We start from the raw sequence: 23841 nt of genomic DNA, 5'->3' as shown, positions 1-23841 counted from the left end.
GTTAAAGCCCCTAACTCTACTTAATTACTCTTTGAAAGCAATCAAAACACATTTACGCTCAGTGCTGCAGATCCCAGATCAGTCATTCTCTTTTATTCCACATGCTCTGACATTACTCATCAACAAGCATGACTGATCCTGGCACAGTGCATCACTAATGGCAACCAGAGCACTGCTCTCTGATCCCTGTGTATTTTGACTCGGGTTACACATAAAGGGTCTACGTGCAAGACCCTAGACTGGATTCGATTTTAAACAGGCTTTTGGAGTTATAAGGGGCCTTGCAAAGTTATCGCTCAAAGAAAACGGCTCATGTTCTTTTCTTTACTTAGTTCTGGGCATCATCCGGCTCATGTTTTTAATGCATGTCATATGTAATGTTTCATGTAAAGTGCATATTTGAGGGTGCATTGAAACAGACTCCTAGGCGTATGTCCAGCTGTCGATACCGTTTAACAGAAAAGAACTAAAAGTATTTTTATCTGAGCCAAAAAATGCCATGTGACTAAATGTGTAGCTTCATGAAAATAAATTCTGGCTGGCAATGGCTAATGGCAAGAATGCCAGTAATACTGCTTTTTATGATTTTATGGTGTCCGCAGGTAATAGGTTCATTTGGTTGGTCAACCAAAAGATGGCAAGCATGAGGAGTTGACCTACTGCATGTTAGTGCATGGGTTAGTGCAGATTTTTATCATGAAAATCTGACTTTTTCCATGTTTAAGTGCTATAATTGTGTCCCCAGTGCTTTTATCAATCTAGAAAATGTGAAAAAGATCAACCCAGTAACTTAGTTTTAGTAAACCATTCTCTGCAAGCATGTGAAAAAATAGCTCATTGAAATTTTGCTCCCCTTGTGATGTCAGAAGGGGATAATACCGCCCCTTAATCTGCACTATCCAATCACGGCACTGCCATTTAGTACAGAGATCAGCTCATTTGCACTTAAAAGGACACATTTTTGCTCACCAAAGATTTATTTGACACATTGTGAAATGTCCCTTTTAACAGGATGTTCTTGGCGGCTCTTCCAAATATTGTTGGAATACATTTTTTTTTAATTAGGCATTAATAATATGCTAATAAAAGAAAAAAAACATAAAATCTGTTCAGTTAAATTGAACTGTTCTGCTAAAAAATATTATTTTAATATCTTTGTAATGTAACCACCTTCATAACAAAGTAAATCCAGTCTTAACAGATACATGTATTGGGGGTCCCTGTTTGTCCTCTCTATCAATTAAGGGGTCCTAAAAAGGTTGAAGACCTCTGTGTTGGTGTCTATAATTGTAAACATATTTATTCATACTTTATCTGTTAAAACTTTTTACATTTACACGTTTGGCAGACGCTTTTATCCAACATAGGGTATACATGTATATGTGTGATCCATAGGGATTGAGTTCCTACCCCAATGCTCTATCAGCTGAGCTACAGGAACACATGCGTCAATATAACGTGTGGCACGGCTAGTATTAGTCCCCAAAAACTAAATAAACCAAGTTAATCCAAAACTTGAGTGATTTAGCCTGTTAAAGAAAGAAATGCTCGTCCTGTGGGGATGGTGTAAAACTATTTGCACAGTACACTAATGTGTGACGTTTGGGGTCTCCTTTAACTCCATAAGTGCAATAAACTTTAACAGCGTGGGGCTTCGTTTTATAGAGTAACAGCGATATCTAGCGGTCGCGGTAAAAACAACAATCAGACTACATGCATGTCTGTGATTATTGATGAATTGCCCATATAAGACTTTTCCTTCCTGTTACACCTTCAAAGGTAAATCAAATGTTTTCTGAAACGTTTATTTTTAATTAATAACAATCTATAAGTTTAGTTGGGAGAATTTTGGTCTTTACTAAGTAGCATCTTGAATTTTCTAAATAGTTTAAGGTAGTTGTGAGATCGCGTACAAATATAAACGTAGTATGTTTACCCGACAAGTTACTGAAAAAAACATTCCTGGACAGAGCAGCTGTCGGGTTTTGGCGCCTGTCAGCCGCTTCCCTGCAATGCTACGCATTCCGTATGAACGTGTCCAAAAATCACAATCTTAAAAGACAAGTGCATTTATACTTACTCTGTCTGTCTTAAAATATAATGTCATAATTCGTTTACATATGGTATGATTTTTTTTTGGGAGGGAATGTACAAATCATACTATGGCGAAGACGGGACGCATTGAATCGCTCTTTGGTTGCTGGGTAACCTGTAGCGTCCAGTCTACGATACTTTTGGTTCATACACAAGTCACGCCTTCTGAACGAGTCAGCACCTGAAGATACGCCCACATGTGGGATGAAACTAAAATATAATTAGAATAAAAAATGGGAAATAAAACGTGGGTGCTTTAATAAGGAAATCTTCCGTACCTTAAATAATTTTTCAATATTTGTTCATTTATTTAACGCCTACTTACCAATGTTTACTTTTTAGCCAATCAGTTACGCCTACCAGACCAACGTCATTTTGCGTATTGAATATTCACAGGGCAAGCCTTCACCATAGTACAATTCCTAAACTGGGCTTTCAGGATTAAGCGCGAGGAAAGGATGATGTCATATGCGAAAACTTACCCCACTCCCCCTAGTGAGAGGCGCTGATTTGTCTTTCACATATTTTTCACCAGAAGTTTACGAAGTGATCGAGACACATCGCGACCCCGACTTGAGAAAAAGTGACACTTGGAAGACAGACTTTACCACATCTTGAAATCATACATTGGAGTTTAATAACGGAACGGATTTATAAACTGAGCCCCTCATCCTGGACGGGCTAAAAACTTTAAACCGAGCAAAATGAACCGGAGCTTCAATAATAAATCGCAATCTTTGCGTAGCTTGAACATGACTGCCGTGGAAGTGAAAAGCAAGGTGAGTTTTATCTAAAAGACGTGCACGGTATATTTCGCTTTGTTGCATAGTTGTACGATGTTTGCAGTTGGGAAAAGTATGGATGGCTAACTGTGGTTAGCCCATCATGTCAAGTTAATATTATTCAACACGAACGCGTAGTCTGATCTGATCATAATACCTAGTAATACATGCATTTAAACATTTTTTATGAGGATATCCTGTTGCATTTGCGTTTTTGTTCACTTTAACTTAAGTCTAGTAGATAGAGTCGTGCAATAACCGTTTCGGCGCCTGAACTGTCACTGAACTCAAAACTTTGAATAATTTGCAATCAGTTTGTTTTAACTATACATGCTATAAGTAGTCTTTGTTGTTAAACTACAGACAAACGTTTTAAAATGTGATTTTGTACATTTGGATGCAGCATGTGGCTTTCAGATGCGACCTTAACGTTACTTATCTGATTTTGCTTGTGCATTGCATAGTATCTGAAATGTGTACTTTTCATATCAGTTCAAATTCAGATTAAATACCACATTTACACCTCATAAGGTTCACAATTAGAAGATAACTGTTTGAAATTGATACTATATACTAATATAAGGTTACCTAGTATCTCATATAGGATATGGTATTGGTAAAGTATCTGTATGTCTGTCTATAGTCACGTGTGCATGTTTCATTTAGTAGTTCCTATTAAGAATAGCATGAGTTTAATTTTAAACCAAATTATATATTTTTATTCCTCATCAAAGCGAGAACTTTCATATAACTACGTTTTTATGGGGAAATGCTTGACTGACAAACTTCCAACCAAAAATGTTAAAACAGAAATCACTTTATATCTGACTGACATCACTTGTAAACTCAGAAATCATAAAAACTTGAAAAAATATTCAAAATGGAGTGGCTGGAGAAACGTTTTGTGAAATCTTGGGCTAGACAGTTTCTATAATGTGGATGTGGTGGTCCTGATTGCTGGAATGTTTGGGCGACATTCCCGGATCCAGACTACGTTGCCATTGTCTTATTATTCGTCTCTGTTATTTAGCCATGCTCTAATTCATAACAGCGACTGAAAGGCCGCGCTACTGTTGTTAATGAAAGGATCCACTGTTTGGGGTCTTTAAAGACAAGAGGCCCCCATTTTTGGAAAAGGCAGAAACTTCCATATGAATGTTGGAGTGATGCGGATCAACCCGCTTTCCCATTAAACCCCTAAAGACCCGATACTTGTTGTTAGAAATCCCCAACTAAAGTATCAATAGGTGAATGCGTGAAACCAAAACCTGTGAGTCAAGAATTCTGGTCTAAATGCTGACGGGTGGGTCTTCATGATCTCCCAACTATGATGTTTAGTAGTACATCGTATCAAAGGATGTGTTGTGCATGAGTCATCGCTGTGATGTCACTCATCTGTATCACATGTTGTTGTGTTTTTATATTGTCGTCACTCGGTTCCTGTACAGTATATCCCAATCAAGGAAGGGTTGTTCTTAGAGGAACTCTGTTGGCGATAAGAGTGTGGGAGAAGAGAGTGTTTCCCAAGTGAACCATGTCGCAATGTTCTTTGTGAAGAGCTGGTTTTGTCTCCAAACACTTTACATCTAAAGAAAGCACGCTGATGTGTCTAGGGCTTTGTACGTCTTCCAGAAACACTCCCCCGACTGCTCAATCCCTGCCAGATTCTTCCCTGATCTATCTGGATTTCAGTACTCTGATGGTGCGCTATGCTGACACTTGATAAGATAAGGTTTAGGGTACTGCCTAATGTCGTACAGGTATTTTAACAGAAGATCTGTAGTGTGTATTTGGCTGTAGCGCTTTGTTTCAGCTTGCCCGGACCTGCCGGGGTTTGTCGATTGATGAAAAGTTTTTAGTTGTTCTCAGATTACTCCGGATTTCATGTTGGAAATTGGGCCAGGTTAGGCTCTGCGTAGGCTTGTACTTTCAAATTAGCCGGGTTTGTGTCGTGGGGTTAAGGCAGCAGTGATAACAGGTGGTGCAAACAGTAATGTCACGTGAGTTTGCACATGTGCTGAAGATTTAAGTCCAGTTGAAAGTGTATAACATTCGAATTTCCAGTCCCTTTCTCAATTTTACTTGAAAATGTACACCTTGCACTATGTAGTCTTGTGCTGTTAAATGCTTCGTTCTCATTTTAGTTCTTTCTACTTAATCTTTTAAGTCTATTTAAGATAATAGTTAAGTGTCTGTCTTGTATTGTCTTAGGGCGCACTCACATTATCCCAACCAAACCAAACCATGCCTGGGCGCGATTGCCACCCCTCCCTACTCCCCCAGGTGCACGCACTCACACTGTACTTTTATCGATCCGAGTCCGGGCGCGCTTTCGTCATTAAGATGCGATTGTTTTGAAAAAGCAGGAAGTAAAGCGCTCTCTTAACACTGGAACCCACCGTAATGATAAGTCTGTGTTTTTTTATTCGGAGTCGTTTGGTACGCGATTACAGACAGCCCTCTCACATGTCATCATATTGCTTAGTTCATCTGTCACGTGCGCAGCTCGGACATTCACGTAACCCCGCTGCGCGCATCAAAAGGTTTTTACGGAGGCAGATGAAGGTGAGTGGTCGCGCAACTGACGTCTTCACCTTTTGAATCGCGCTCAGGCGCGATTGCGCTCACACCACAGCCTTCCGCGCCTGAGCCCAAGTGAACCGCGCTCCGGCCCACCTCTGCAACCCGGCCGCGGCGCGATTAAACAATCCGCGCCCGGGCGCGGAACGAAGCGATCACACTAGTCAAACAAACCAGGCTTTGGGGGTCAAACGCGCCCGAGCGCGGTTTGGTTTGGATAATGTGAGTGCGCCCTTATGTAGCACCTTGGTCCTAGAGAAACATTGTTTTGTTTCACTGTATACAAGCTGGTTGAAATGACCAGAAATGCAGTGCTATGGCTCTGACTTTCTATCTAAAGATAAGAGTAGGATATGGGGAAGTCTCCACAGTCCACAGCTGTTTCTGACACCCAGCGTTAAAAACAAGTGACTAATGTTTATGCTTAACAAGGTCCCTGATAATTTCAGTTTGACCTTAACAGTTTCACTGGTGCACTTATTGAAGGAAAAAGCAGTGCAAACTTTTCAGTTGAAAGTCAGCGCTGTTTTAAAAATAGCAACAGTTGTAAAGGTAATTGTGTACTATGCGAACTTTACCGTGCCCAAGTACGTTAAAGTTGGGTTCATTTGACTAGGCGCAATGGTGTGAGAGCAAACTGTGCCGATGCACTGCTCCATCCTTCAATAAGTGCCCCAGTGAAACTGTTAAGGTCAAACTGAAATGATCAGGGACCTTGTTAAACATAAACATTATATCCTCTTTCAACTTCAGCTGTCACAATAAAAGCTTCTGATACGCACAGCATGATTAAGTGCATGAATAACCATGTGAGAGATTTGAATGCATATGTATGCAATATGCAAAGAAAGCGAGCATGGACTGTTCTAGAACTAAAATATGACTATCATTGTCAATGGATAAAAGAAGAATATAATATAGTTTTAAAGATTATACTGGAAAATAGCTGACATAATGCAGCTCAGTGCTCAAAAAACAAAACAAAACATGGTTTAGGGGTGTAACGATACATTGATATTAGGGGTGTGCCGGTTTCAGAATTGGTGATGACGGTTATGACGTGAGTCAAATGTGACGGTTCATCACATAACCGTCGGTGGGGGGCGTTTTGCTCGTTTAAATGCTCGTGGATTGACGGGAAAGTGTCATTTTACCATAAAATCATGAATGTGATGCCAAGTGTGTTTTAAACAGTAATAACTTTGAACAATTTAACAGAAAGCAATGAAATATTAAAAAAAACACACTGTTGCCAGAAGACTGCGCTGTCACTCTCTGCCCAGCATAAATTAATCCTCTATCTATCATCTATTTTAATAATCTTCAGAGAAACAGATTTGTGCATTGGGCTTTTTATGTCTGTAATTGTGTCTATATCTGTCATTACATGGACCAGAACAGCACGAAAACAATGTGGATTAAAAGCGTATTGAAGAGGTTTTGCTCATAAATGCGCAGGTAAAAGAAAGTAATGTGAACTTGAGATTGTTATTAAACGCAGCCGGTGTAAAAGCACAATGGCCACGCGCAGCAAACGCTCTCCGCAGACGCGCTGCACAGTGCTCACCCGGCGTTTGAATAAACTAGACACTGATTAGCTACTTGCTCTACGTTTCTTTAAAATTAACAGCAAGACAACTAGCAGTGAATCTGCGTTCAAGAGAGTTAGTAGATTAGCATGGGAGGATTTGAACTTGAAAAGCGGAGTGTACTGACGCCTTTCCGCGGTTAAAACAACATTCCTTCTCATGGTCATTCATGTTTATTTGATGCTATAAATTAACTAGAAGGAAGAGATGATTGGAAAGGTGAGACTTTGTTTAATATGTTAAATCTCAAAAGTAACCGAAAAGTAACCTGGTCTGTCCTGTATGTCAGCGCGTTGTCAGTGTCTGCTCCGCTCTGTATTTTTCACTGCGTGAGAACGTGAGGGGGCGTGTAACACAGACTGTTAACAATTGTTTTAAATAGTATTTAAAAATTCTTTATGATAAAAAATGTTTTAAAAAATATTTTAATAACACGGTTTTGGCGGTTATAGAGTTCTAATGACGGTGTTCAACTATAACCGTCGGTCTCACGGTTATATAATGACCGTCACACCCCTAATTGATATTCATAAGGATTCGATGGCACACATAAAATAATGATTTGAGGTACCTTTATTTTGACACTCTCAGTGTCCTCATTCCTTGACGTAACGCCTGTCTACGCAGTTCTGCCAAAGCGTGCATTTTCGTTTATTTCGTCTGCTAGTGTCGGCAAGTGATTGCGATGCAGCAACAAATCGGTTGTAGCAGCGAAAACACAGCAAAAGACACAGAAGACGAGCGTGTGTTTAGCACTGCAGGTGATATTGTCCAGGCAAAACACAGTGTCCTCTCTCCTGAACATGTTGGATAATTTTTTTTTTTTAAGAAAAACTACCTTGTCTAAATCGTAATTGCATTGAACAATAATTTGATGTTTCGTGTCACTGACAGAAAATTGATATTGTATCACATCGTAAAGAACTGTCCGATTTACACCCCTAGTCATATTACAGATAGGGATGCACATAAATTTCGGCTGCCAATTTTTTTTGCCGAAAATGGCATTATCAGTTTTTTGGCTGAAAGAAAACAATTAACGATAATATAAGTAAGGAATAATTGATGACGGGAAATTGAATTATAAGAAAATAATGCACACCCAAGGTGGTTACTTATGTGGCACGACGCAAAGCTTCTCTATTTTTAAGACATTTGACAAATTATGTGTGTGGTTTACAGAAAAATAATCAACACCCATGGAACATTTCTCAGCCAATCAGAATAAAGCATTCAACAGACCAGTGGTGTACACCGAAAAATAAATGGCATCCCACCTCTCACGCACACAATACCATGTATCACAGAAAAACACAGCAAAGCATGACCATGCCAGAAGTGTGCAAATATTTAAAATGACACGAGTTCTGTGTGTGATGCCCCTTCGCTTTTTAGTTCGGGATAGTTTAGGGATAGTTCGGCCAAAAATTATATTGAACCCATGATTTACTCACCCCTAAGCTGAATGCGGACGCGACTAAGAGGGCAGTGTTACAGGAAGCTAGTTATTTTCGTTTATAAAATTTTAAATTTGGATATTTCGACAACAAAACGGTGCGGTTTACCCTCAGAAGGCCTTTGCTTATCACCGTGGAGCCATTTGGATTTCTTTGGGGAAGGATTAATGCACATTTTTTGGACTTGAAGGACTGGACCCCATAACTTCACTTTGATTAACTGAAAGATCTAAAACATTTTCTAAAATAACTGAAAATGTGTTTGTCTGAAAAAAAGATGGACATATGCATCTCGGACAGCTTGGGGGTGAGTAAATTGTGGGTTTAATATCATTTTTGGCCGAACTATCCCTTTAATGTGTCTCAAGTATCGGAGATCACACACATTGACTCTGAAACGCAACAGGCTATCAAATATAATTGTTAATGTTGACCAAATCTGTCAGTAACTGATGATGAAGTGCACAGTTTTCAGTAGCTCATGCTGGATTATTATGTCAGGTGCTGATGTCATTGAAGCTCATTTAAACCCATTGACATGAGCAGAACAGAGGCTCACTGTCATGCTGTGTCTTGTCTGTTGTTTTCATTAAAATGATTGTGTATCTTAATTAAACCTAGTATTAACAATGGTGCTAAGTTGCTGCATTACTTTACTACTGTTTTGCATATACTGTAATAGTTTTCTTGAAAGTTACATCATTTAGATAAAACTCTGTTAAATTTGATTCTGTTGCATACTAAAAGAAGAATATATATATTTTTAATCCAATCCAAAAGTAATTTTGGTTACTTTAAAAAAAGTTTGATTATTTTATTGGTTTCTAGTTATTGGTGTGTAGTAGTTTAACTTGGATTTATTAAATGAATGATTAAAATGTATAATATTAACACAATTATACAAAATATATTTTATATTTTATTTTATATTTATATTTATATTTTTTAAAGTAATTTTCGGTTTCGTTTTTGTTTAAGTGCATCCAGAATTTTCGTTTCAATTTTGGCCCAGAGTTTCTGTTTCATCACTAAATACAGAAATATGGTTTTACAAATCACTCTGCCGTTATTCTGTAAACTGTATTCTATAACTATGAATAGATTACATTTTTATGCTTATGAGGTTTTTGCTTAAGTGAAATTTTGCACATTTTCACACGTAGTCAGTTTGATCACATGCCTGCCATCCCGGAGACCCTCGGAGTATATTTCCGTTGCTTCAGATCCATGCTAATAACAGGTTGCCATTGGCTAATTTAGGACTTTCATTCTTAGGGCATAATTACAGAAGTACAGCAACCCTGTCCACAAATGACTGCTGGGAAGCTGCAGACGTTACCGCTATTGCGGAGCACAATGCGAGGTTTGTGTTTTCAGACTGGATGGGAACAGTCAAGACATGCATCTGCAATGCAGTCACGTGATCAGAGATATAACCTCAAGCTGACCTCATGCATGCTGCTGTTAGATGCCTATAACAGTGGCGGCCGGTGACTTCTCTTATGAGGGGAGCGAATTTAAAAAAAAAAATTCTGAGTGTCATGTGTGTTGCTCAACATGTCAAAATATGTGTTCTTGTGTCATGTGAACCTGTGCATCGTGCATCATGTCAAAATACGTGCCTGCTGCGCACGTTCACAAAATTCGCAAGACACTTAAAGGGACACTCCACTTTTTTTGTGAAATATGCTTATTCACCATTTTGTCAAATGCATGATGCACATAGGTTTACATGACGTGCCAAACACATATTTTGACATGACAAGCTGCTAAATACATGATGTGATGTGTTTCACATCGTGCGCCCTCGAAAAAAAGTCACCGGTAATATTGCATGTTGTACTATATCATCATAACAATGCTTACAACATGCTGCGGCCTAGTCATTTGTTATTTTTACGTAAGAGCGCATGTGGCACGGATGGCTCTTATAGTGTGTTTTAGAGATTTGTTTGGTTTGTCACATCTCAGCTGCAGATGTGAACGTTACGAACGTAATGGGGTGATTTCCGTCGTTGTCGAGATTTATTCTGCTTACTCATCGGTCTACATTGTGTTTCATGCTATTGTCTCTCAGACCCCCTTTGCCTCCGTTTCCTCATTACAAACAGCACAGCAGCCAAGTTCATGACAGCAGAGCCGAGTGGTTATTCTCCATCTGCCTGGTAAAACCTGTTGGAGGCCTGTCTTTATCTTTCAAAGTCTTTGTTTTCTGATTCCTCGTGTGTTTAAAGACTAAATAGATCAACCAGAGAATGAAAAACAAGATAGCTTTTGTTTTGATAAAGCAGTGTCACATCCAGACATAATCGAGACTATATTATGTCTATTTAGTTTAAACTGTGCCAAAGGAAGATTTGACATTTAGTTGCTAAACGCTTGACATACCGAGGGATTTTAGCACGTCTTTCCATTTCCGTTAAACTGCGCTCTAAAAAATGTAGTTGAGTTCATAATGATTTTGTGTAGGGTACAACATTGTCATAGCTAGCATAATAATGTCCATTGTGTAAGCAAATCGCTCTTTGAATTGAATCTTTTTAGCGAATTACCGCATCTACTGTGCGGATCGTTCGGATTGGCTTGAGTTTGATTTATTTTACAATCCTATCGAGCATTCGTTTTCTAATGTTTGGTAGTCCGTAAACCACTTAAATACACTATCATGTCACTTGTTTGTATGAACATACTGATTCCTGTTTAAATTTTGCAGTATGGAGCAGAGTTCCGGAGGTTTTCCGTCGATCGGCTAAAACCTGGCAAGTTTCAGGAATTCTACAGTCTCATCATGACCATCCACAAGATCGCAAACATGGAGGTGATGATCGGATACGCTGACATCCACGGAGACCTTCTCCCTATCAATAATGACGAGAACTTCAGCAAGGCCGTGTCCACCGCACACCCCCTACTGCGAATCTTTATACAGAGACAAGGTATGACCTCTCTCCCTTCATATCCTTCCCACCCACGTCCCTTTGTTCTCCGTTTGCGTCTAGTTTTTCTTTCAGCTGTTTTTTGTTCGAGGTGGATGTCCCACCTTTATTTGCAGCATTGTTTGTTGTTTCTGCTTTGTAGTAGTCGGAAGAAACTGGAGAATTGGCCATGAAAGTTAATCATGCTGGGTTGTCAGGGGTTAAAATGTAACAGAATGCAGAGTGAAGTACATATTTGCAAAGCGATCCAGTCCGATTTAGCCTACATTTTTGCCTCCTGTGGTCAGGCAAAAATACAGGGTAAACACAGTCATGTGACCTCTGATTGTGTGCTGTGTTTTTTCAAGCATCCAAATGCACACGTATACAAACACGCCATCCTAAAGTGCAGCTATTATGCTGTCACATGTTGTTTCTTTCATGGCCCAGCACACATTCATGTGTACGTGATAGATCGCCTGGGGTCTGTAGATAACTTTCTACAGGAAGGCTGCTGGTTTTGATGGTAGGGAAGAGAGTGACAGTTCTTTCCTGTAAAGAGACTCAGACTCTTCCTGTAAATCCCAGTGCACCCTTAAAGACAAATCGGCATCCTGTAGCCAAACTGTTACAATGTCTGTGTGCTGTTAGATAATGTTTGACCAGTTCAGTCGTCTGACAGTCTGTTCAGATGTCAGGTGATGCTTTAATTTCCTTTCTCATTGCTTTTTAGTCATGGCTGATAGACTAATGCATTTGTGACCCAGTATGTAAAAGCCCAGCTAAAGTAATATTTTGTGATTTACTGTTCTTACATAAATTCATTATATAATGTAAAGATCATTTTGTGAAAATATTACATTGATATCTTTAAAGAAGTTCAATGGTATTTTATCCGTTCTGACTTATTAACACAGTTTAAGAGTTGTTTCCTCATGCTTTTTCTGTATTTCTGTGACGAATGCACAGCGCCAGGGTTCGTACAAGTATCTGAAAGTTTTTTTTTTTTTGATTACGTGTTCAGCTGACATATCTGGGGTAAGCCATACGTATCATTTCTTTTTATGGGCACTTCCCCTGGAAAACCACGCTCACATGTCAATCACAGAGAGAGTGAGAAATGAGGACGCTAAGTCATAGGCAACAATGGATATAGTTTGTTTATCCAGGGTCGCAGCAGAGTTTTGCGTGTGTTTTTTTAACGCTGGATTTCTTTGAAAGTCTCAACCGGGTCATGAGATGCATGTAGTAAGTAATAATTCTGTGTTATGTTGGAAATAGTCACGTAAGTGCATATAATATAAACGACACAAAAATGTAGTGAATCATAAGTTATCCAGTGTAACTCGCTCCTCCCGCAGCTCGTAACTCCCCCTTACAATTTTTTTCGTACATTATGGGAAAGAATCGGTACAGATCTGTTTTTTATAAATCTGATAAAACTAAAGACTCTTCGGAAATATGAAGGATGTAATACTATTCTCTAGGTACTCAAGATTAGCATGAGATATGCAGAAACAGCGTGTGTTATGGGAGCTTTAATATTGACTGAGTAAGATCATACCAAAGATTGAAATTAAAGTGAAATCAATGATTGAAATCAAACTTTGATCTCCAAATCTCATTATTAGATTGAGACTTTACCCTGGATGTTACAGACAGGGTCACATTTTTATATATTTTATAAATATTTCTTCTGTCAATGGCTAATGCATATTTTTGCTTAAAGTCACAATGAAATGGAAGTAGCGATTGTCGTATTTTCCTCGTCGTGAAGTATGTCTGAGTGAAACGTCAAAAAGGTAAAGCTGGACTTGAACTCCTCTATCGAGAATCGTTGAAAGTTGGGTTATGTTGCTATTTGCTAATCGCTGCGATATTTTTGTGGGCCCCGCCCTCTCAGCATTCCTCGTGACCGGAAGTAAATAGAGATTGTTACGTGGAAGAAAGGAGATTACTGTTTTTGATTTGAAGATTATGAGGGCACATCATTAAAAAAAAATTATGAAGCTCACAGATAAGTCATTTGTAAAAAAACTCAGCAAAATACCCCCCCCCCCCCCAAAAAAAAAATAAAGTTTTTCATTTCAATTTCATTGTGACTTTAAGTGTAATATAGTGATGATATTTTGTATAACAGCATTGAAACATTTTACTTTTGTATCATAAAGTTTGTATCGTACTTGTTTATCAGTGTTTACTGAATGGACCACACTGTTTGTGGAAAAACAAATAGCCACATTGTGTACAAGTGTTAGTTAATAGACATTGACGTGGTATATTTAACTACCATTTAAAGGGGATATTTCACAAGACTTTTTAAAGATTGCCACTTTGTAGTAGGGCTGTGCAAAAATATCGGTACAGCTAACTACAGTGATACATTTTTCCACAATGGTGTATCGATATTTCAATCTCTAATATCGATATTTAAAAAAAAAATAAAAAAAACTCTGTGTGCGTCAAACGACCTCCTCCGCCGCTGCTGTAGTTGTCGCTGTCCATTTGTCTGTCATATACGACCATTCAGCCAATGTCTCAGAAGTTAGCGAGAGTGAGAAAATGACAGAAAATGTAAAAACGCCTGCAGCTTTCAAAGCCGACATGTGCCTTTAAGAAAAAAAAAATCAGCTCTATTTTTTAAAATTTTTGATAAAAAAAAGGAAAGTATTGCAATGTATCGCAAAGCGCAACGTATTGTGATGCATTGTATCATATATCGTGATATGTATTGTATCGTGAGGACCTTGCCAATACCCAGCCCTACTTTGTAGGTATGAGCAAAAATGTGCCATTTTTGGGGGTGTATCCTTTAATATGCAAATAAGCTGATGAAATGCAAACATTGATCACCATAATTGTACTTTGGTGAAATTGAAACTCAGTCAATTATCTGTATTAAGTGGCAGTGCTGTGGTTGGATGGTGCATATTAAGGGACGGTATTATTGTAATAAGACCCGCTTTCTACGTCACAAAAGGAGCGAAATCAGAATAACCTTATCTTTCACATGCTTCCAGAGAATGGTTTACCAAAACAAAGTTACTGGGTTATTTTTTTTTTCATGTTTTCTTGGTTGATAGAAGCACTTGGGACCCAATTATAGCACTTAAACATGGAAAAAGTCAGATTTTCATGATATGTTCACTTTAAAGGCAGCAGTGTGCCTCAATACAGCAGCATTCCTGCTATTGTGATAATGCTTACATCAGGCTATTAAAAAACGTTATTAGTTGATTAGAAATTGTTGTGTGAATGTTATTGATACAGGTGGCTGTTCATTTGTGGGTTCAGATCTTTCTGTTCTTAAAGGATCTTTCGCCTATAGAAACCAGGTCACAAGACTACCGGCATGGTAGGCATTTCATGCTAACAAAAGAGCCACGTGAAAAGAGAGAAAAACAGACCTCATCAGGCTGAGTTGTACTCATCTCAAGGAAATTCTGTCACCACACATTTAAGGTATGAAGACTACTCTGCGATATTTGCATACTTTGCATCTCTGCAGTTACAAAACTGCAGTCCACTAATGCCTTGAGGAAGACGCAATGCAAAGTCAAACTTCCGTGAACAGCCTTCAGGCTCTTTTGAGCATTCATAAGGCAAACATTCGCTTATACTCAGGATTACGGATTTGAGCAAACTACTAACTTGGTGTGTCAGACTTTGGTGCATAAATCCTCCTGTGCGTTTGTGCTACAGACAAAACCAGTCATAATTTTTGGCATAATTTTGACCCAAACAATGTATTTTTGGCTATTGCTACAAATATACCTGTGCCACTTATGGCTGGTTTTGTGGTCCAGGGTCACACATGATACCTTATATAATGCAGTTTGTTAAGGAGAGCTAAGCTGTGATTGCATTATGTTTTTCATATGTTACGTGAAAAAATCAATAGACTAGATGCTTACTCCTTATGCCCCTTTGGTCAAAGCAACCACCAGTCTAGCAACCTCATAGCAGGACCCAGATCACACTCATGAAACCCTTAAAATGATGTTACTGAGTTTTGCCTTAAGTTTTTCTGGGATTTTCTTGATGTCAATGCGTTTTAGCGACGCTTAGGTGAAATGAGTGGAATGCAGTCAGACCGTTCAAGCACGTAATGTTGTGCTCCTGGCTTCAGTCGTGGATTACGTAAGACGTGTTTTCTTGCGACAGCACAAGCTTTTAAGTGGTCAGTGGGATTTGTACTATTATGCTAATTCATTTCTTTGCTTGTGGCTGTGGGTGCCATTCAGCGCTCATAGTGACCATTGTGAACGTGGAACAATGAGGTGCTTTCTCACGGTTTGGCTTCTCTTAACCTGAGCGTGAGTAAGCCCGTAACAAGCAGCGCTCGGTGGGCGGTACCGGAGAGTCTCAGCATTCCCGTCACTCATGAGGTCCTGATATATAGACACACTTGCAGAGATAGACACTGAGTCAGAAATAGGTTAATGAAAGTGGTGTACACGCACAGAAAAGCCATTTTGGAGACCATGTGAACTTTGGAGGAAAACCTATATATGACAATAACATAAAACTCACAAATAACATATATATATATATATATATATATATATATATATATATATATATATATATATATATGTTTAAAAAAAACGCATCATACTTGAATTGAAGTAAAATAAGGAGTAAAATGCAAAACTATCGGTATATATCGGTATTGGCAGACGTCGTTCTGCCGTAAACCAAAGTAAACGAATATCAGAATCAGAGACTTTTTTTAAGATACTGAGCATCCCAAATGTTATATATATATATATAAGCTGATGAAATGCAAACTTTGGTTTACGGCAGAACGACGTCTGCCAATACCGATATATACCGATAGTTTTGCATTTTACTCCTTATTTTACTTCAATTCAAGTATGATGCGTTTTTTAAACATATATGTATATGTTTATATGTTATTTGTGAGTTTAATATATATATGACGATAAAACCCTTAAATCTTGAATTGCATTTTATATGGCATCAATATTGACGTGCCACCTTTATGGTTAAAAAAGCCAATTACCTTTTATATTTTATTACATTAGAAACAAAATGAAAGACTCTACAGTTTTTCTTTAATGTAACTTTGTGTGCTTATCATAACTAAACATTTATAACTAGTCACACAATAAATCTTGACAGACCGGATACAGCCCAAAGGTTTTTCTTCGGTTTTAATGAAATGGTTTTAACAAATGCAGACAAAACAATAATTTTATAACCCCTGGAGTCAACAAAGCCCTAAAACTTTATATTTCTCTTAAAACTCATTCTCCTCCTCCTTTCTCTTTTTCTGAGAGGTCACCAGTTGAGACTTCCTTTATTTAAATACTCCATAAAGAACAGAAGAAAAGGCAGTCTGCCTTAATTTCCTTTCTTGGATTCAGTCAGATGTAGACTTCATGTTATTCACAAGACACTGACTCATGGGATTCCTATACTCGGTTAAGACCCAGACTCAGACCTATGCCCTGTAGAGATAGACACCGGGGACTTCCACGTTCCACATTAAATTGCCCATTGTGGGAAAGACCCACCTGATGTGCACCTGCCCTGACCTGTCATTGGCCAAAGGCACAGTAATGTTCTGTAGATCTCTGTGTAATGATCAGAACAAATAAATGCAGTGAATTCTTGCAGCTTGGTTCTTTTCAAAACAATTTTATGTTAACAAGAAGCTATATTTGTCCAAGTAAAAGTAGAACAATGAGAAACATTGCAACTTTTTATTTTCACAATGTGCTTCATTCACAGGCTCTCATCAGTGTGAACTTGAGCAATATGTAAACATTAGACATCCCACGATATATCGAAATATAATCTGTATTAGGGATGCTTAACGATGAATCGCGATTAATCGATAGCAGAATAAAAGTTTTTGTTTACATCATATAAGTGTGTGAACTGTGTATAATAATTATGTACATATAAATATGCACACATGCATGTATAATTATAAGAAAAAAAAATATTTATATATTAGGTATTAATATTTATATATAATATAAATTATAAATAAATATACAAATGTATATACACATGTAAACATTTCTTAAATATATACATGCATGTTTGTGCATTTATTTATACAAAGTTATTATATACAGTTCACACATATATATATATATATATATGATGTAAACAAAAACTTTTATTCTGCTATCGATTAATTGCGATTAATCGTTAAGCATCCCTAATCTGTATCGGCAAATAAAGTTGTAAATTATTTTTAAAGTTTCAAAGTTGGCAAAAAAACGCATCATACTGCGTGACTATTTTGAATTGAAGTAAAATAAGGAGTCAAATGCAAAACTATCGGTATCTATCGGTATCTGCAGATGTCGTTCTGCCGTAAACAAAAGTAAACTAATATCAGAATCTGAGACTTTTTTTAAGATACATCCCAAATGTTGCGGTAGATGTTACATATAGATGTTACATATACATATATAATAGGGATGCTTCATTCAGGATTACCGCAGCCAATGCAGAGTACAGTTTTTTTCATGATTGGCCGATACCAATGCCTCTTCAAGCTACTATGTAAGCTCTTTGATGACTTTTCTAGGTAAAGTAATATCACGGATGTCACCTTTGTTATATTATTTAATTAGGTATATTATTGTTTTATAAGAGAATCAAATACATAAGTATAACAAATATGCATTCTACACGGAGCTATTTAATCTGCTAAAATGTCTATTTAAAAGTAATGAACATAAAACACTGCACAGTCTTCAGTGTATGAATAAAATATAGATGCATTCTTATAAAGTAAAACAGTTCTTCAGTCAGGATGCAGAGAGCGATTTTCTCTTTAATATTATTGACACATAAATAAGGTTACTGTAGCTTTAAGAAGTGAAAGAGATCTTTTCCATGTACTCTGTACTGAAAACGCATGCAATTAACCAACTTTCAGCATAAATATGCCATGTCATTGTCCGCGATAGATATATATGTTTCATTGGGATGTGAAGACGCATCGCACTGTTAAAACCGGTGCGTGTCCTCACAGAAAATACACTTATCTCTGTAAAGGCAAAGAGAGAAATCCGAATTTGAAGGTCGCACATGAGTAACGGGTTGTAAAAATGCTTGCACCCACTGTGTGCAAATTGCAGCCACGTTTAGGAGCCATATGATGACAAAAGTAAATAAAAAGATAGGCCATGAGATCTGCAAAATTAGCGGGTACCAATCGAGCCATTTAATGCAATGATCGACCGATACCAATCTACAGCCGATCGATCGGAGCATCCGTAATATTTAAAATACTACAACTGTCTTATTCTGCTTCCTCTCTCCATCCAGTTTGCATATATGATAATTATTCCAAATTAGATGTGAATACAGCGTATTGAGAGTCTGGGAATTAGTTTTGTTTTCCTTGCATAATTCACCGCTATCATGTCTCTGTTTGTGACACAATAATCAGCTGTAGGAAAACACCGCCGCCCTGTTGTGAAGCTCTTGACTTCTTAAGCTTTGTCATGCAACATCTGTTGATTTGATTCAGGAGTGCTTTTGTATTTTGTTGTTACAGTGAAAGTTTCAAGGATAAAACACAGACACATGTTCTTTGTTTTTCAAGCCCAAATTAGAAATGAAGTTGATGGAGAACACATGTCCCGTCTGAAGTTCTAGTGTGCCAGAAGGGCGGCTACCACTTTTATGGCTGAAACGTTATGCGAGTACATAAACACATGTACGCATACTTCATCTCAGGTGTTGTTACTTTGTGAAATAAGGTAAAATCAAAATTCACATGGTGCCAAAATGGGCACAAAATAGAGGCGTTTCCTTTTCATATCAGCTACCAATATGGAGAATAACGTTTTATAGATGTAATGTGACTGATGCTGAAAATTAGTTAAAGTTTCAGACTCTTATATGTGATTGGAAATGAACTGAAGTGTCAGGTCAGGCAGATCGGTTTGCTAACAGTTTATTTAAATATTATTGTACAGTTTCGAATTGTTATTCAAATTTATATGAAAATGATGAGGAACATTCAAAACGGCATAAAAATGCAAAGTAGTTAAACTAACTTTATCTGAAATGATGCATTTTTTTTTCTTTTATAGTTGTTAACAGTCCTGGAGATTTGTATAAATGGGGTTGAGGCTAAGTAGAGGACATACAGAACATCAACAAACATGAAGGTTTCCTATTTGTGTTTCTGTTGTTTTTGGAGACAGACAGGCTGAACCAAAGAAAATAAAACTACATTATATACTAAACTAGAAAAACATGTTCTTCAAAGGTGAAATCACACAATATATATATATATATAGAAGAGTTTGGTTTCAAAATGCAATAAATCCATTTTGACTAATTTCTGTAAAAACGTGTTTTCTCTACCAAGAAAAGATGAAAACCACTATTTTCTGTTACAAACTTTCACATAGCATCTTTAGGTTACATAAAAAATTCAAATCCATAATTTGATTTTCAAAGATTTATTATAAAAACAGTTTTTTCCCCCTGCAAAATGCAATATATCGATTACGTTTCCCCCCAAATGCTATAAATCTATTGAGTTGATACATAAATGTGCATTCATCTTTGCCATTTTATATTCATTTAGTTGACTAGTGGTATACACTGATTTAACATTAATGGCATTAATCAAAACACTTACTTTGTCATATAAAGAACACTGTCATTGCTGCTGTCATCCTTGGGACATCGTCGCTGAACTTTTTTGACAGCGATCAGCTGTAAAATGTTTTGGTCTTGCTCCATTTTCGTTGGCTTTGAGTAAAATATTGGAATTTATAATAGAACGGATTTATTGCATTCTGCAGAGAGGGAGGACCGTTGTTTGTCGTTGTTTGAAAAAAAGAGAAAAGATGACAGAATAACACGGTGGATATCGGATTTTGCGTAAAATAAAGAATTACATTTTTAATACTGACCTGATACAATATTTATTTTGGTGGTAAATAATAAAAAATAAAAATGCAGTTTATCGCGTTTTGGAAGCAAACTCTTCATATACACTTACATTGTGTGTTGCCAAAGCAATCACACCTCAATAAATTGTAAAGCATTTTGACTTAATAAAAACAAACATAAAAATATAAAACAATGAGCACATTGTGGTGTCCTTTCATGCTCAAAAATGAATGGAATTTGACAGAAATGTCTTTGCATGCACTTGTAATTGTGCCTTTTAATCTATATGGTTCTGCTGAAACTGCAGGAAATAGTTTTTCATGGAATTTTCTGGCATTGCCGGTTCTATGCACTTTGCAAGGCTAATTTTAGAAGAGAACTCTGAAAGTTTCTTCCACAGGGAGAAGAGAAAAATAAAAGCCTGACAGCAGTCTATGATATAAGTTAAGTCTAGAGAGATGACCGGGAATGGAGAACTATGTGGGTTTTTGTCTTTGCAAGATGTAAACAACACTGGTCCAGAAGCACTTCCTGTTGTTTTTCAATTTTTTACTTTTACATTTTGATTAATGCTCTACTGCTGTGACATCATACAAGTTAGAGCGTCGTTGTACATTTCCATACATTTATATATTTTTCAGTCCGCCACAATATAGATGTTTGCACATCGCGTTTATCACTACATCTGTCTCACATGACAGTTTCTGTACAAACACCCGTGGTGTCGGTCGACGCGCTCAACTGAGCCTCATTGAAGTTGCATTTAAGCATATGCGGACGTGCGTGTCGCGAATGTGCCACCACAAACTGCAAGTCTGGAAAAAAACTGTTATAGTGTTCCTGATTCTCAACCTGTGGATGTTTTTCATCGCTAAAAGGGAGTTTATTTATAGCAAAGCAAAAATGACAACAGGTTTACTCGAGACAGCGCAAGCTAGCATGAAGGTAAAGCTAATCTTTACATTATAGCGATGATGCTGGTAGTGACGAATATCTCAGACCAATCAGTGATCTACTGTGTTTTTACTTCACGTTTTGGTATCAGCTCGGGTCGCTTGGAACCCCGACTGAGGTGGTACTTAAAAAAGTATCGGGTACTATGTATTGTACCCAGTGGAAAAGCCCCCAAAAGTAAGCTGACCCGACCTAAATCAAACCGTGGGGTACTATGCAATGGAAAAGCGCCAGAAGATGCCTCTGATGTGTTTTCGCCTTATTATTTATATTAAGCATTTCACATAGCTATAATGAAAGAAATATGACAACAACTGTTTAGATTTTCATTTGAGTGGGTGTGAATCCTTAATAAGGTCCCAATTTTCCTCCCTTCTTTGCTCGGGTGTGTTATTTTAAGAGCCGGCAAGCATCCAATCGCATAAACTAATCTCTGTAGTATTAAGGTTTAATTGTTCACGCATCTTAGCTACAAAATGTTTGTTTTAAGTACTTTTTAAATGCATGTGCCCTTAAATTAGGCTTTATGGTGGTTCATAAGTTAATCACTTCTATAGCTGTGCTTTCTATAGCGCAAGGGGCATTTAATACTTCTAGAAAGTTCTGCTTTGTTATTTCTTCGGCTTCTTCGTCTGTCTGCTGCCTCAGCCAACCGCAGGGAAGCGTTCGCACATCTGGCTGGACGATGCAGAGCCCAGGGGCTTCTGGGAACTCGGTAATGAGAGAATGCCTGGCCTTCAACACACACACCTCACCCACAGCTGTTTGTTCTCACCGTGTTGCCACCGAAAGCAGGCCTAAAAAATCTATTTTTGCTATTAGGATCTAAAGCAGAAACTAATCCCCTTTCGCTTATGTTACATGCCTGATTGTTTTGATTCCGAGTTCTCTCTCTGTGCTGTCTTCTTACGTAACGACGTCTGTGGATTATGCAATTCACGTGCCGCTGGCGAGCAGATATGCATTCGGTTGGGCCCCGGGATCTTGCTGAGATTATTTTTGGCATGTGTGGTACTAGCCGGACCATGTGTTGCTTCTTTCATAAGGGGAAAAATGAAGGATGAAAAACATCACTAGAGGTTGTGTTCCTTTTATTCTGACTGAGTTTAAAGTTGTATTCACAGTAGCATGGCTTCATTCTCTTTTGTCAGCGCTTACTTTGAATAACATGCCCCTTTTGTGTGCATAGCAAGTAGAGCTCGAGGCACTGCCATTAGCAGCAATGATTCTCGGAAACATCGTACAATAAATGTTATTCATGGATTGCTGTTATTTATTTATTTATTTTTTAAAGGGAAACAGCAGCTGTCAGGCCTCTTTTTGATACAGCTGTGTCTTTTCAGTAATGGGCTGACTTTTTTAAATGGGGGTCCCTGCTCTGTTCTATGCTAAACCATCTTTGTCTTGCTGCTTTTGAATTTTTTGGATTAGCAAGGCTTCCACAAAACTTCAGACTGACATGTTTTCCAGATTAATCCATTTACTCTGAGTGCCCATTTCAAATATTCTAAAGGCCGAAGTATGGTCCATTTTTATGCGTATGCGAGTGTGTCCAGGTACTGTGCATTTGACGCAATTTTTGTCATCAGAATAGTGCAGATTTTTTAAACCCGCGCGTACAGGAGAATGTAGCATGTAGCCCAGGAAATGAATTACATTTTGTTGCAATGCGCATGCGTCGAACGTCAAGTAAAATAAACAACCACGCGTGTACGTCATACTGTAAAAAAGATGGACGATCCATCCATTGTAATGAATTAAAGCCAAAAATGTCGGACCATGGTCATCGCCATGTTACATAAAAACGTCTGTTTGGAGCCAAGGCATGCGCAAAAGGAATCGTCTGTTGAGCCAGAGGCTGAGCCGCGGTATCAAACTTCCGCCCAAACGCTCGCACGCACTATTCAACCACGCCAATCATAATGACACACCCCGTTTCTATAGCATCAAATAACTACCTAAAATAAAACATATCACAAAAATTAACAATTGAACATATATATATATATATATATATATATATATATATATATAAGCGTAATAACAACTACCTTAAAGGACCAAAACCACCTTTTAAAATTTTTTTAAATTGGAAGTGTAAATTTTTTTATTTAGAGCAGAGTCCCATTCTTTTGCATGGAGAGGGCGGGGTTTATGACTTGTACTGAAGCTAGCCACCAGGGGGCGATCAAAAGCCAGAGGCTTCACATTTTTTAACTGTGGGTTCACACCAGACGCGTTTGAGTCGTCAAATTCGCGTCTACCGCGTGTAGTTGGACGCTTGAAATTTTTGAGTGTACTCGCTTCATTCGTGCGTGAAAGCTACGCATGAAATTCTCGTCATTGAGACATTCACGCGGAAATTCACGAAATGGAATGGGCTTCTGCGACTCCTCTTGCTTCCTGTAATCACGTCACGAATAGAGAAAGCTCCTGATTGGATAACGCGGTGCGTTTTTCCGCCAAAGTTCAGATTTTTCAACTCACTCGATTCCCCGGGCTACGATCAATTTGCGTGAACTAGATGCGCGAATGAGGCGGAAACGCGTCTACCAAGCCCCACTAA

General features: G+C 38.0%; 1 protein-coding gene across 1 annotated transcript in view; it reads left to right on the top strand.

Moving 5' to 3' along the window:
* The first annotated feature begins 2574 nt into the window (after window positions 1-2574).
* pard6gb (par-6 family cell polarity regulator gamma b) overlaps window positions 2575-23841 on the top strand; it is a 50470-nt gene continuing 29203 nt past the window's right edge. Inside the window, exons 1-2 of the mRNA XM_065294135.2 lie at window positions 2575-2873; window positions 11216-11438. Of these exons, the coding sequence (XP_065150207.1) occupies window positions 2799-2873; window positions 11216-11438 (298 nt within the window). The 5' untranslated portion in view covers window positions 2575-2798. The remainder of the gene's footprint in view (window positions 2874-11215; window positions 11439-23841) is intronic.

The sequence above is a fragment of the Paramisgurnus dabryanus genome, chromosome 19 (assembly GCF_030506205.2).
Source record: "Paramisgurnus dabryanus chromosome 19, PD_genome_1.1, whole genome shotgun sequence".
Lineage (NCBI taxonomy): Eukaryota > Metazoa > Chordata > Actinopteri > Cypriniformes > Cobitidae > Paramisgurnus > Paramisgurnus dabryanus.
This window is presented reverse-complemented; position numbering and strand designations above follow the sequence as displayed.